The sequence below is a fragment of the Orcinus orca genome, chromosome X, assembly GCF_937001465.1.
Source record: "Orcinus orca chromosome X, mOrcOrc1.1, whole genome shotgun sequence".
Lineage (NCBI taxonomy): Eukaryota > Metazoa > Chordata > Mammalia > Artiodactyla > Delphinidae > Orcinus > Orcinus orca.
In genome coordinates this window covers 43,889,060-43,903,309 of record NC_064580.1, presented here as the reverse complement: position 1 = coordinate 43,903,309, position 14,250 = coordinate 43,889,060, and the positions used below count along the sequence as shown (strand labels likewise).

The following is a 14,250-nucleotide window of genomic DNA, read 5'->3' as shown; positions in this document are numbered from 1 at the left end:
TCTCGAATAAACAACCTAACCTTGCACATAAAGCAATTAGAGAAAGAAGAACAAAAAAACCCAAAGTTAGCAGAAGGAAAGAAATCATAAAAATCAGATCAGAAATAAATGAAAAAGAAATGAAGGAAACGATAGCAAAGATCAATAAAACTAAAAGCTGGTTCTTTGAAAGGATAAACAAAATTGATAAACCATTAGCCAGACTCATCAACAAAAAAAGGGAGAAGACTGAAATCAATAGAATTAGAAATGAAAAAGGAGAAGTAACAACTGACACTGCAGAAATACAAAAGATCATGAGAGATTACTACAAGCAACTCTATGCCAATAAAATATACAATCTGGAAGAAATGGACAAATTCTTAAAAAGGCACAACCTGCCAAGACTGAATCAGGAAGAAATAGAAAATATGAACAGACCAATCACAAGCACTGAAATTGAAACTGTGATTAAAAATCTTCCAACAAGCAAAAGCCCAGGACCAGATGGCTTCACAGGCAAATTCTATCAAACATTTAGAGAAGAGCTATCACCTATCCTTCTCAAACTCTTCCAAAATATAGCAGAGGGAGGAACACTCCCCAACTCATTCTACGAGGCCACCATCACCCTGATACCAAAACCAGACAAGGATGTCACAAAGAAAGAAAACTACAGGCCAATATCACTGATGAACATAGATGCAAAAATCCTCAACAAAATACTAGCAAACAGAATCCAACAGCACATTAAACGGATCATACACCATGATCAAGTGGGGTTTACTCCAGGAATGCAAGGATTCTTCAATATACGCAAATCAATCAACGTGATACACCATATTAACAAATTGAAGAAGAAAAACCATATGATCATCTCAATAGATGCAGAGAAAGCTTTTGACAAAATTCAACACCCATTTATGATAAAAACCCTGCAGAAAGTAGGCATAGAGGGATCTTTCCTCAACATAATAAAGGCCATATATGACAAACCCACAGCCAACATCGTCCTCAATGGTGAAAAACTGAAAGCATTTCCACTAAGGTCAGGAACAAGACAAGGTTGCCCACTCTCACCACTCTTATTCAACATAGTTTTGGAAGTTTTAGCCACAGCAATCAGAGAAGAAAAGGAAATAAAAGGAATCCAAATTGGAAAAGAAGAAGTAAAGCTGTCACTGTTTGCAGATGACATGATACTCTACATAGAGAATCCTAAAGATGCTACCAGAAAACTACTAGAGCTAATCAATGAATTTGGTAAAGTAGCAGGATACAAAATTAATGCACAGAAATCTCTGGCATTCCTATACACTAAGGATGAAAAATCTGAAAGTGAAATCAAGAAAACACTCCCATTTACCATTGCAACAAAAAGAATAAAATATCTAGGAATAAACCTACCTAAGGAGACAAAAGACCTGTATGCAGAAAATTATAAGACACTGATGAAAGAAATTAAAGATGATACAAGTAGATGGAGAGATGTACCATGTTCTTGGATTGGGAGAATCAACATTGTGAAAATGACTCTACTACCCAAAGCAATCTACAGATTCAGTGCAATCCCTATCAAACTACCACTGGCATTTTTCACAGAACTAGAACAAAAAATTTCACAATTTGTACGGAAACACAAAAGACCCCGAATAGCCAAAGCAGTCTTGAGAACGAAAAACGAAGCTGGAGGAATCAGGCTTCCTGACTTCAGACTATACTACAAAGCTACAGTAATCAAGACAGTATGCTACTGGCACAAAAACAGAAATATAGATCAATGGAACAGGATAGAAAGCCCAGAGATAAACCCACGCACATATGGTCACCTTATCTTTGATAAAGGAGGCAGGAATGTACAGTGGAGAAAGGAAAGCCTCTTCAATAAGTGGTGCTGGGAAAACTGGACAGGTACATGTAAAAGTATGAGATTAGATCACTCCCTAACACCGTACACAAAAATAAGCTCAAAATGGATTAAAGACCTAAATGTAAGGCCAGAAACTATCAAACTCTTAGAGGAAAACATAGGCAGGACACTCTATGACATAAATCACAGCAAGGTCCTTTTTTGACCCACCTCCTAGAGAAATGGAAATAAAAACAAAAATAAACAAATGGGACCTAATGAAACTTAAAAGCTTTTGCGCAGCAAATGAAACCATAAACAAGACCAAAAGACAACCCTCAGAATGGGAGAAAATATTTGCAAATGAAGCAACTGACAAAGGATTAATCTCCAAAATTTATAAGCAGCTTATGCAGCTTAATAACAAACAAACAACCCAATCCAAAAATGGGCAGAAGACCTAAATAGACATTTCTCCAAAGAAGATATACAGACTGCCAACAAACACATGAAAGAATGCTCAACATCACTAATCATTAGAGAAATGCAAATCAAAACTACAATGAGATATCATCTCACACCAGTCAGAATGGCCATCATCAAAAAAATCTAGAAACAATAAATGCTGGAGGGGGTGTGCAGAAAAGGGAACCCTCTTACACTGTTGGTGGGAATGTAAATTGATACAGCCACTGTGGAGAACAGTATGGAGGTTCCTTAAAAAACTACAAATAGAACTACCATATGACCCAGCAATCCCACTACTGGGCATATACCCTGAGAAAACCATAATTCAAAAAGAGTCATGTACCAAAATGTTCATTGCAGCTCTATTTACAGTAGCCTGGAGATGGAAACAACCTAAGTGTCCATCATCGGATGAATGGATAAAGAAGATGTGGCACATATATACAATGGAATATTACTCAGCCATAAAAAGAAACGAAATTGAGCTATTTGTAATGAGGTGGATAGACCTAGAGTCTGTCATACAGAGTGAAGTAAGTCAGAAAGAGAGAGACAAATACCGTATGCTAACACATATGTATGGAATTTGAGGAAAAAAATGTCATGAAGAACCTAGGGGTAAGACAGGAATAAAGACACAGACCTACTAGAGAATGGACTTGAGGATATGGGGAGGGGGAAGGGTGAGCTGTGACAAAGCGAGAGAGAGGCATGGACATATATACACTACCAAACGAAAGGTAGATAGCTAGTGGGAAGCAGCCGCATAGCACAGGGAGATCAGCTCGGTGATTTGTGACCGCCTGGAGGGGTGCGATAGGGAGGGTGGGAGGGAGGGAGACGCAAGCGGGAAGAGATATGGGAACATATGTATATATATAACTGATTCATTTTATTGTGAAGCTGAAACTAACATACCATTGTAAAGCAATTATACACCAATAAGGATGTTAAAATGAAAAAAAAAAAACAAAAAAACTCTCCAAGTGGTAACTTGGAGCAGTTTGGGGCTCATCTTCTTTCCCATTTCTCAGGGATCACTGTCCTTCACTGTCTGATGTGTATGTCTTAAAAACCATTGTTTCATGTATTCTTCCTTTTGGGGGGGGCAGTGGTTGGTTGTTTCATGTGAGAGGACAAATTTGGTCCCTGTTACTCCATCTTGACTAAAAGTGCATGAGCCAGGGGTTGTATTTGTGATACCACTTGGACAGTGGGACCAACAGAATTTGCCAATGACAAATAAGGAGAATCAACCATGATATATCTGCTGTTTGGCTCAAGTGACAGACTGGGTGTTATGGTGCCATTGGCTGAGATGAGGGAGACAGGAGGTTGGTTGAGCCAGGGAAATTCAAGAGATCTGTTTGGATGCGTTAAATGTGAGATGCCTTATGAGACATCCACGTGAACATGTCAAACAGGCCATAGCATATGAGTCTGGTGTTCAGGAAAGAGGTCTAGGCTAGAGGCCTAAATTAGTGGATCTTCCAAATATTTGCAATAATTAAGGCTATGAGACAACATGAAGTCACCTAGGGAGAGAATACTGACTACAAAAGTAAGGCGGCCAGGATCATACCCAAGGATACCACAGTATTTGGAAATTGGATAAAGATGGAGGAGTAGCCAGAGATATAGGAGAAAACAAAGAGAGTGAGAGCAAGAAACTGTGGAATATGCTGGGTGGTTACAGGAAGGTGTAGAGAAGTGACTGCTGGTTTGGGAAGATTGTTACTCATCAGTGATCTGGTTAAAAGCAGTCTCAGAGACATGGAAGTGACAAAAGCCAAACTGAATTAAGTTAAATATGCTCTGGGAATTCCCTGGTGGTCCAGTGGTTAGGACTTGGCCCTCTCACTGCCGAGGGTCCAGGTTCAATCCCGGGTCGAATAACTAAGATCCCATGCCGTGGCCAAGAAAAAAAAAGCTAAATGTGCTCTGGGATGTGAGGAAGTAGAGACCGAAGAAAGCCAGAAGATTGGCTTTGCTGAGGAGCACAGCAATGGAGTCACGCCTAGGGTAGTACATGGGGCCAAAATTCACAAGTAAATATGTCTGTGGATGTTGACAACACAGTACATCAAACAACCTAGATGGCCATCAGTAGGGGAACAGCTGAACAGTTATACATTTATTCCACGGAATATCATGAATCAATTAAAAAGGATGAATAAAACAGATGCCCATTATATATTAATAATTTTTTAAAGCATCAAAACAATATTTGAAAAAAAGTAAAGGATGGGTGGATTGTGTCAATATCACAACTGTGTGATACTCAGTGTCACAACTGTGTGATACTTAGTATCACAACTGTGTGAACATTCTGAGTGTAGTATTTTACTATACAACATGTTACCTTCAGGGGTGTTAAAGCACATGGGATTTCTCTGTATTATTTCTCAAAACTACACGTTGAGTCCACATCTCAAAATTTATAAGTTGAATACAAAAATATTTCCAGTATGTACATAATTGGGGTCTTTTTTCCTCCCACACTGAACACTTATAACCTCTTGCCATCAAAAATACTTTTTCACTTTGTAAATAAAACGAAGCATGGGTTGGGTGGGGAATCCCATCCTGGCTTCCCCTGGCTATGGGGATAGACTCAGCTTTGAAGGTCTCCAGGCTCACCCCCGCCTCGAGGCTCCCCGGTCGCCTCCCTAGAAGTCTGGGAGAACTACAAATAGCTAACAGGGGCGGCCCCTCTTGGACCTCAGAGGTCCGAGTCTTGTTAGCCGAGAAGGTAACGCCGCTAGCTCTCCGAGCAGGACCCAGTTACGGAATTCTCGCCCTTTTCCGCTCAGCGAGGGGAAGGCTCTCTCTCTCTCCCACCCGTCTTCGGTTCCTTCAGACAGTCATGCCGTGGCGGAGCGTCCTCTGCTCCCCGCGCTCTCCTGGGGGAACGCCGCGCTCCCTCTCTTTGCTCCAAAGACCCAGAAGCTGGTTTAGGAAGACTGCAGCCGCGCTTTCCAGCAAGGGTGAGTCATTTCCGGTCACAGACTCCCTCCCCCGGAAGTAAGGCCTGATGTAAACAAGGGAGTGGGGCTTTAAGGCCCGGGAGGTCAGAACGCCGGGCCGTGGGCGGCACCGAGAGCAGGGGACGCGCAGAGGTCAGGTCAGTGCAGGCGGCAGGGAGCTGGGGCATGGTGCAAGAATTGGTTGCGATCTGGGGGACGGAGGGGTCTTTTGAGCAAGGGTCTTGGTGGATGGGGATGTATCTAGGACAGGGATCTTGAGTAGGTGCTGGCACTGGATGGAGTATGAGGGTGGTCTTGGACATCAGTGGTGGTAGCGATGTGTGAGGCATCCCTGGGCAGGGTTCCTGGGTGGCAAGTGTCTTTGGAATGGGGGTCCCAAAAAAGGGATCTTGCAAGATGGGGCTGTCTAAAGAATGGGTCTTTGGGGGCGAGGCGGTCCGGTGGAGGTGGTACAGGGGGGAAGGGAGGACGTTTGGAGAGTGGGAAGGGGTGTGCCTGGGCAAAGGTTTTGGGGAGATGGGGGTTTGAAGGGAGTATGGGGACTCTGGGACAAGAATATTAGGGGGGGTCTAGGGCAGGTGTCTTGTGGGGGGGATTGAGTTGTCCCAGGTAGGGGTTTGGGGAAGTGTGTGTCCTGGGCAAGGGTTTTGAGGGGTTGGGGTGCCCTGGAGCAGGGTCTTAGGGAGACGATAGGGGGTCTGGAGGAGGAACCTTAGGGGGATGCAATTCTTGGGGGTACGTCCAAGCCAACCCATGTCAGAGTCAGGGACAGCAGAACATATGGAAGTGTATGTCCCAGGGGTGGGGGATTTGGAGTGATAAGGGAATCCTGAAGTAGGGTCTTTAGGGCATACAGGGGTCTGGCGGAAGGTCCAGGTTGTCCATGGTTGGACAGAAGTTAGCATGTCATGAGAAGGGGTTGTGTGGAGGTGGGAATGGGATCCTGAAGGGATTTCAGGAAGCCTGTGGGGAAGGAAGGTGTGAGAGAGCTCTGGAGTGGTAGAATAGGTTGGAGTAGAAGGAAGTGGCGGGGGAGTTCCTGTGAGCGGTGGACCAACTGTAGCAGGTCTCAGGGCCAGGTCAGGGAGGTGCAGGAAGAGGTGGATGTTTGAGCCCCCTTTCCCCATTTATTGACAGGCAGACTTAGGTGCTGGGTCCAGGTGTAAAGATGAGAAGTGGGTAGGGGGTGGTTCCAGGCCATGTTGGGCACTGGGGCCAGGATTGGCTGAGGGTAGAGAGGAGATATCACTGGGATACCCCCTACCCCATTATCTCTTGATAAGCAGTCAGTCAGGGAGGGAGTAAGGAGGAGGTGGGGATGTCCAGGTCAGGGTAGGCCGAGAGAGCTGGAGTCAACCAAGTGTAAGAAGATGCGAATGTTCCTGTCCATGCTCTTTGGGGTCTTGGGAGCTTAGAGTGGAAACCCTAGGATTCTCCCCCTGATTTTGTCTTCTTTGCAGTCCTGCTGGTGTTAGGTAGCAGAGTGGGAGGAGGAAGAAGAAATCAGTTGGGGACAGGAGTTCTAGGACTCAGAGAACAGACCCCAGGACTCTTCCCAACCCTACCCCCATTTGTGTCCAGGGAAGCAATCCTGGACCATGACTCAGCAGCCACTTCGAGGAGTGACCAGTCTGCGTTTCAACCAAGATCAAAGTGAGAGAGGCTTGTGCCTGTGCCCTTTTGGGAGGGAGGGAGGGAGAGAATGGCCAGAGGTGGGTGTTAAACCCCTAGCTTCCCACCTGGACATCCTTTGAGGCAGCCCGGATTCCTCCCGTCCCCAGGCTGCTTTTGCTGCGCTATGGAGACAGGTGTGCGCATCTACAACGTGGAGCCATTGATGGAGAAGGGGCATCTGGGTGAGCTGTCGGTGGGGGAGGGGCAATGGGCAGAAGGGCTGGGCTGGGCATTGGCACCCACCCCTACTGACACCCTGGTCCTTGTCCAGACCATGAGCAGGTGGGCAGCATGGGCCTGGTGGAAATGCTGCACCGCTCCAACCTGCTGGCCCTGGTGGGCGGTGGTAGCAGCCCCAAGTTCTCAGAGATCTCAGGTAAGTGTCCTCATCCGGTCCCACCCTTGGCCCAGATTCCCCGGAATCCTGGCCTCCCGGAGGCTCTGGCAAATGAAGATGTCAGAGTAACTCAGAGTCACACAGTGAGGCCTACATCTTACAAGTCCTGGATCTTATCACTTGAGAAGCTTGGTGTTTTGTCTTCATTTAACAGACACTTGTTGAATGCCTCCTGTATGCCATGTCCTTACCTATGGAGCGCTTGCTGTGAGCCTGGTGCTGTTGTTACCACTTTACATGTATTAACTCATTTAATCCTCACATGACTCTGTGTGGTGGGAAGTATCATCATCCCCATTTTTGCAGATGAAGAAACTGAGGCCCAAAGAGGTTAAGTGATTTATCCAAGGTGACACAACTAATAGGTTTTAAAATCTTGGGGCTGTCTCCCTGGTGCCCTCTTGCTTTGAGTCTCAAGCACCATCTTATTTTAAGAGCTTTTGTTGATCCCACTGGGACATGGCAAAAGATGCCCTAGGATTCCTCACAGAAATCTTCTGGGGGGTATGAGCTGGGACCCTGGAGGCAGAAATAGTTACTGATGAGAAGTTACAGGCCTGGATGTGAGTCCCTGCTTGGTTGCTGATGGGTTGTGAGGTCCTTGGCTAGATAGAAAACCCCTTTGAGCCTCAGCTTCCTCATCTGTAAATGAGTATAATGGTTCTAGAACCTGTCTTCTCAGGAATCACATCTACAAGTGCTCATGCTGTGTGAGGTCATATTGCGTGTTAGCAAAAGGTTAAGCAAGTGGGTTGAGGTCCCATGGGGAGTAGGGGTAGGTCTTGTGTCACCAGGGCTGCCCCTCACCCTAAACCTTGGCCCCGACAACCCACCTGCCCAGCAGTGCTGATCTGGGACGATGCCCGGGAGGGCAAGGACTCCAAGGACAAGCTGGTGCTGGAGTTCACCTTCACCAAGCCAGTGCTGGCTGTGCGCATGCGCCATGACAAGTGAGCCTGAGGTGGGCTGGGGGTGGGGGAGGTCGGAGGTCCCCACAGCAGGCTAGAGGGTTAGTCCTGCATGGGCACCCTGCCCTCCCCTCACGACCATCCTGTGTTGTGTGATGCCCACAGAATCGTGATCGTGCTGAAGAACCGCATCTATGTGTACTCCTTCCCCGACAATCCCCGAAAGCTGTTTGAGTTTGACACCCGGGACAACCCCAAGGGTGAGAGGACCCAGAGATGCAGGTGTAGTGGCAGGAGGCAGTGGATGGGGCAGAGGGGCAGAAGAGAGAGAGAAAGGGGCACACAACGAGTAACTGGGAAAGAGAGGCAGGGAGAGAGTCTTTGCATAGAGATGCTCCAATGGGCTGAGATGCCCATACTCCCATTCTATCCATTTTCCCATTCTTAGCCAGTTCTTTCTCTCTACTCTCAGCCCCGCCTCACCCCTGGCTGCCTCAGATAGCAGAGCAGAAAGGCTCATTAAGGACATTAATGGGTATGCCAGGGATTCCTGGGCCTCCTGGGGCTGCCACAGCTGCATAGGGAGGCAGGGAATCTGCCTTGATGGTGGGGAGCACACCTGAGGACAAGCCCCCTGTGGGTTCTGTGGGTAGCATGTATCATGGAAGGTTGAAGTCCGGCCCTTATCCAGCTCTGTCCATCCTGAGACCCTGCCTGGCCCCAACGTCCTCTTTACCAGCCCCCCACCCCACCCTAGGGCTCTGTGACCTCTGCCCCAGCCTGGAGAAACAACTGCTAGTGTTCCCAGGACACAAGTGCGGGAGCCTGCAACTTGTGGTGAGCTGTCCAGTGGGCAGGGGTGGGTAGGTGGGCTGGCTCTCCCTGTGGACTCTTGGCAACTTACCTCCTTACCACCTACCCCAAGCCCAAACTGCTCCTTCTACCATAGGACCTGGCAAGCACAAAGCCCGGCACCTCATCTGCTCCGTTTACCATCAATGCACATCAGAGCGACGTGGCCTGCGTGTCTCTGAACCAGCCAGGCACGGTAGTGGCCTCGGCCTCTCAGAAGGGCACCCTTATTCGCCTTTTTGACACGCAGTCCAAGGAGAAGCTGGTGGAGCTGCGCCGAGGCACTGACCCCGCCACCCTCTACTGGTGAGCACAGGGTATGCCTGGTGGGCTCCTGACCTCACACCACATGACATGGGCGTCATCGCTGGTCTGTCTTTCAGCATCAACTTCAGCCATGATTCTTCCTTCCTGTGTGCATCCAGTGATAAGGGCACAGTCCACATCTTTGCTCTCAAGGATACCCGCCTCAACCGCCGCTCTGCGTGAGTGCCTCCTGCCCCACCCTGCCTCACCCCCATCCCCCTGCCCATATATCACACCTGGGCTTAGCCAGTGTTGCCTGCAGGCTGGCTCGCGTGGGCAAGGTGGGGCCTATGATTGGGCAGTATGTGGACTCTCAGTGGAGCCTGGCGAGCTTCACCGTGCCTGCTGAGTCAGCCTGCATCTGTGCTTTTGGTCGCAACACTTCCAAGAATGTCAACTCTGTCATTGGTGAGTGGGAATAGCCCTTGACTGGGGGGTACTGCATGGGCGAAGGCCTACAAATTGGACCTGAAAGAATTTTAGGGCATGGGAGGCCTGAGGGAGCCAAACGGTTGGTTCACTTCCACCATCGCTAAGGGAGATGGCACGTGGCAAAGACCTGGAGATAGACCCTGAGCCACGGGACACCTGAGAGGACTGGAGTGTGTGGCTTTGGCAGCATCTAACCTTTTCCAATCCTCCCCCCTCCTCCAGCCATCTGTGTAGATGGGACCTTCCACAAATATGTCTTCACTCCCGATGGAAACTGCAACAGAGAGGCTTTCGATGTGTACCTTGACATCTGTGATGACGATGACTTTTAAGGACCCTGTGGGTTGTGCTAGGGACCTGCAGTGGCAGACTGCAAAGCCTGTGCGGGGGTGGGAGTGCTGTGGAAGCCACCAGCCAGCAAACATTAATGGAGCAGGTGCCCACTTTTCACTCTTAAGAGCAATGCCTAAACAGCTCAGTCGCCCCAAGCACTTCTTGATGACTGTGTGCCCGCAGAGCCAGGCCAGGGACTCAGAGAGACAGCGGCCCCCCTGGGGCTCCCAGCCTGGAGAAGACTGCTAGGGACCCAGAGTGGGTGCCCTAATCCAACCTGTGGGGATTTTTAAAAGACTTCCTAGAAAGAGACGATCTCTGATATGATGAATATGAATAAAAGGCCCTTAATAGTATTTATGGCTGGACCTCGGGAGTGGGGCCTGGAGGAGATGAGGCTGAAAAAGCCCTGCAGGAGTTTCCTGGAAAGGTGTGAACCTCTTGGACCCTGACAGGAAGGAAGTGGGATCCTGCTCGGGTCCTTCTGACAGTCTCTGCATGTCCTCTAATGTCTGGCCACTGTGTGCCAGAGACGCCAGCACCGCCCAGAACCGTCCCTGTGGCGCCCCCGCCTGGGGGTGGACGGGAATGCCTCGCCCCGCGGCGGAGACTTAATTTCCCAGCGGCCCCTGCTACCTTACAGTTCCGGCGTGTTGTTGGTATTTTCGGTCACGTGTGCTGCTGCGCCTGCTCAGTCCACTAGGTCGTCAGGGTAGTGGTTGCAGGGCCCAGACTCCGTTTCCCGGTGTGCCCCACGGTGGCGCGGTGTAGAACGGGTGTTGTAGTCCGGCCGCTCCTCTGACTGGTCCAGCTACATCGACCGGCAGGATGTCGGAGGTGCGGCTGCCACCGCTACGCGCCCTGGACGACTTCGTTCTGGGGTCGGCGCGTCTGGCGGCCCCGGATCCACGCGACCCGCAGCGATGGTGCCACCGCGTCATCAACAACCTTCTCTACTATCAAACCAACTACCTTATCTGCTTCGGCCTCGGTCTCGCTCTGGCCGGGTGAGGGAGGGAGGGAGGGAGGGAGGCGCAGGTTGGCCGGGGGCGCCCGCTGGGCATGGAGGGTGGACCCGCAGGATTTTGAGGGGGCTGCAAGACCTTGAAGGGCGAATTCAGTAGAGTGTGAAACTGAAGGGGAAACTGGGAGATAGAAGGCCTGGAAGAGGAATCTGAAAGGATTGGCCTTTGCAAAGGGTGGGTTTAGGGGCAGGTTGGGATGTGGGGGTGGGCCGGCTGGAGTGGGTCCTGCGGGGGTAGGGGGAAGTGTGGACCTGAAGATTAGGAGGGCCCGAAAGTGGGACACGACTGTGCCTGAGGGGTGATGGGGCCAGATTAATATGGCCTTGGAGGACTTACGACAGGGACAGGACGTGGTCAAGTTGAAGGGTGGACTTGTGGAGGATCTGGGCTTGGAGAGGGCCCTGGCTATAATTAGAATGCTCCAGGAGCAGGTACCTGTTGGGGAACTTGAGTCTAGAGGGAGGACCTGGGGATGGAAGGCCTGAGACCAGGGAGGGATGGAGAACCTGGAAGAGGGACTTGGGCAGGACTGGAAGTTAAGTGGCACTGAAAGCCTGGAAGGGGTTCTAGTAATGATGGAGGGAGGAATCTATAGGAAATGGGAATCTGGAGGGGGAATTTGAAGGGAAGTCTGGAAGGGACTCTGGGCCTGGGGAGAGGGAAATGTATGGAAACAGAAGGACTGGAAGAGGAATTTGCAAGGGCTGGGCCTTTGCAAAGAGTGGGTTTTGGGGCACGTTGGGATGGGAGGGCCGGCTGGAGTGGGTTCTGCAGGGGTAAGGTCGGAAGGAAAGAGAAGGGAAAGGCTGTGAGCCCTGGGGCCTAGCGGAATGGGAGGGCCTGAAGCAGGAGATCTAAGGAAGATGGGACTGTAGGATTGACAAGAAATAAATGAGGGTCCACAGGGGAGCCCAGGGCTCCTGGGAGTTGGAATCCCTGAAGGGTGGACCTGTTGGAGACAGGGCTGACGGGAGTATTTGCCGGGCTGGAGGGTCCGGAGCGGGGGCGGGGGGTGGGGGTGGGGTGGGAACCAAAGCTCTTGGGGCACGGACTCTGGTGGACGGTGGTCTGGGAGGCACGGGGGCCAGGCGGCCCTCTCCCCGCCTGTCCGGCTAGCTTAGTTCCATTGTCCCCGCAGGTACGTGCGCCCGCTGCACACCCTCCTAAGCGCGCTGGTAGTGGCGGTGGCCCTTGGCATGCTGGTGTGGGCGGCTGAGACTCGAGCAGCCGTGCGCCGCTGCCGTCGCAGCCACCCAGCCGCCTGCCTGGCCGCAGTGCTTGCCGTCGGCCTCCTCGTTCTCTGGGCCGCGGGCGGCGCTTGCACCTTCCTGCTCAGCATCGCCGGGCCCGTGCTTCGTGAGTCTCCACTACCCTGAGATGGCCGGGAAGACGGCCACCGCTCGCAAACGGCGCCAGGCCCGCCCTACCCTGGTTCCTGGGCTGAGAGGGGGCTGGGACACCCGGCGGGCAAGGCCACACCTCCTTTACAAAGCGCCTTCCCTGGCTTTGCTCCCCTCCCTGGGAACGCCTCTCTTACAACCGCCCTTCTGGGCGTCACTGCTAGTATGAAGTGCCTTCCACCGGCCACGTCCCCATTACTGGGCACCCTCCCTGGCCACGCCCCTGTTGCGAAGCTCATTACTCCGCCACACTAGCAGGGTTCAGAGGCGTCCTGGCTACCGACCACGCCATTGGTCTGCCTGTGCTCCAGTTCCCTTCTCTGGGCCCCCATTAGCTAAAGGCTGATGTCCCATCCCACTGACCCCGCTCCTCTCGGTATTGCCCACAGTGATCCTGGTGCACGCGTCACTGCGCCTGCGCAACCTCAAGAACAAGATTGAGAACCAGATCGAGAGCATTGGTCTCAAGCGGACGCCAATGGGGTTGCTGCTGGAGGCGCTGGGACAAGAACAGGAGGCTGGATCCTAGGGCCCTGGGATCTGTACCTAGGACATGGAGAATGCCATCCCCACCCTGGCCCAGACCCAGAGCCCTTTCCCAGTCCTTAAAATAGGAGCCCCTGCCCAGTTCAAAAAACAGGACAACTGCAACCCTTCCCCCAGGTCCCAAACTGGGATATTCCCTCATACCCAGCCCCCCAGTTTAGGAAACCAGAGTCTTCCCAGCCCTGAACTTGGGAACCAGAGACACCCACGTCCAGCCCAAAACTGGGGCTTAGAGACCAGAGCATCCGTGGCCAACCTCAAACTCTGGGCCCAGAGACACTCCCCCTCAACCCCAATCTGGGACCCACCTATCTCCCACGCTCAGCCCCAAAGCTGGGGACTGGGACCAAGGCATTCTCAGATCTTGAACCCTGGACCAAGGCTTTTCCAGACCCCACCCCAGCTTTGAACCCAGGATCCAAGTGTTCTCAGCCCCCATCTGGGTGGAGGATTCAGGTATCCTGACCCAGTTGAACTCTTGGTCCCAGGTGACCCCAACACTCACCAGTCCCACTTGCCTCCCTCCAGCTCTGCTTAGGGATTCTGCCACTCCCCAGCCCACCCCCCACAAAGTTCCACAGTGACAAGGACCAAGGGGTGGGATGGGGTGGGGTGGGGTGGGGGTAGCCCTGACCAGGAATGGGGCATATATATCAGTGTTGCTACAACAATAAAGGCTGTTGCATTGCTCAAGCCCATTTGGACCTCCTGGGTAAAGTCTGTGTGTTTCAATGGCCAGAAGTGACCTGCTTTTCAATTCTACCAGAGACTTTCTGACTGGGTCCCTGTCAAATATGTGGGCTGAAGGAGGAGCTCTCAGTTCCTTTCTTGAACCTATTACCTCTAGGGTGGCATTAACACACAAGGGAGTTAAGGGCACGGAGTGTTTGCTGCCCGCATTTGTATTACTAAGAGCTCTTGGCTAGGAATCTGAGCACGGACAGGCAAAGAAGTTGCCCCACATCACAAAGCAAGTAAAACCAAAGCAGATGACATTATCACAGGCTGTTTCCATGATGCTATATATTTTTTTCTTGTAAAAATACATTACCTAGTCTTAGCTAAAGATGTGGGCCCCCAAGGCAAGGCAGACA

The 14,250-nt window shown here is 51.0% G+C and overlaps 2 protein-coding genes across 6 annotated transcripts; both read left to right on the top strand.

Moving 5' to 3' along the window:
- The first annotated feature begins 5,303 nt into the window (after positions 1-5,303).
- On the top strand, positions 5,304-10,541 carry WDR45 (WD repeat domain 45). 5 transcript variants are annotated; one of them, XM_004281942.2, is made up of 11 exons: positions 5,305-5,420; positions 6,865-6,936; positions 7,065-7,139; positions 7,229-7,333; positions 8,199-8,304; positions 8,428-8,522; positions 9,020-9,099; positions 9,212-9,420; positions 9,498-9,599; positions 9,683-9,828; positions 10,075-10,541. In XM_004281942.2, the coding sequence occupies exons 2-11, from the start codon at positions 6,882-6,884 to the stop codon at positions 10,182-10,184; spliced, it is 1,083 nt and encodes a 360-aa protein (XP_004281990.1). In that variant the 5' UTR covers positions 5,305-5,420; positions 6,865-6,881; the 3' UTR covers positions 10,185-10,541. The 5 variants fall into 5 exon arrangements, with proteins under 5 accessions (XP_049560291.1, XP_049560292.1, XP_004281990.1 ...); XM_033409727.2 differs by having other exon boundaries at positions 8,196-8,304; XM_049704333.1 differs by lacking the exon at positions 5,305-5,420 and adding an exon at positions 5,524-5,541 and having other exon boundaries at positions 8,196-8,304.
- A 405-nt stretch (positions 10,542-10,946) lies between these two features.
- Positions 10,947-13,850, top strand: PRAF2 (PRA1 domain family member 2). The gene is made up of 3 exons (XM_004281943.4): positions 10,947-11,192; positions 12,349-12,566; positions 13,000-13,850. Exons 1-3 carry the CDS (start codon positions 11,014-11,016, stop codon positions 13,137-13,139), a joined length of 537 nt encoding a protein of 178 aa, XP_004281991.1. The 5' UTR covers positions 10,947-11,013; the 3' UTR covers positions 13,140-13,850.
- Positions 13,851-14,250: the final 400 nt, after the last annotated feature.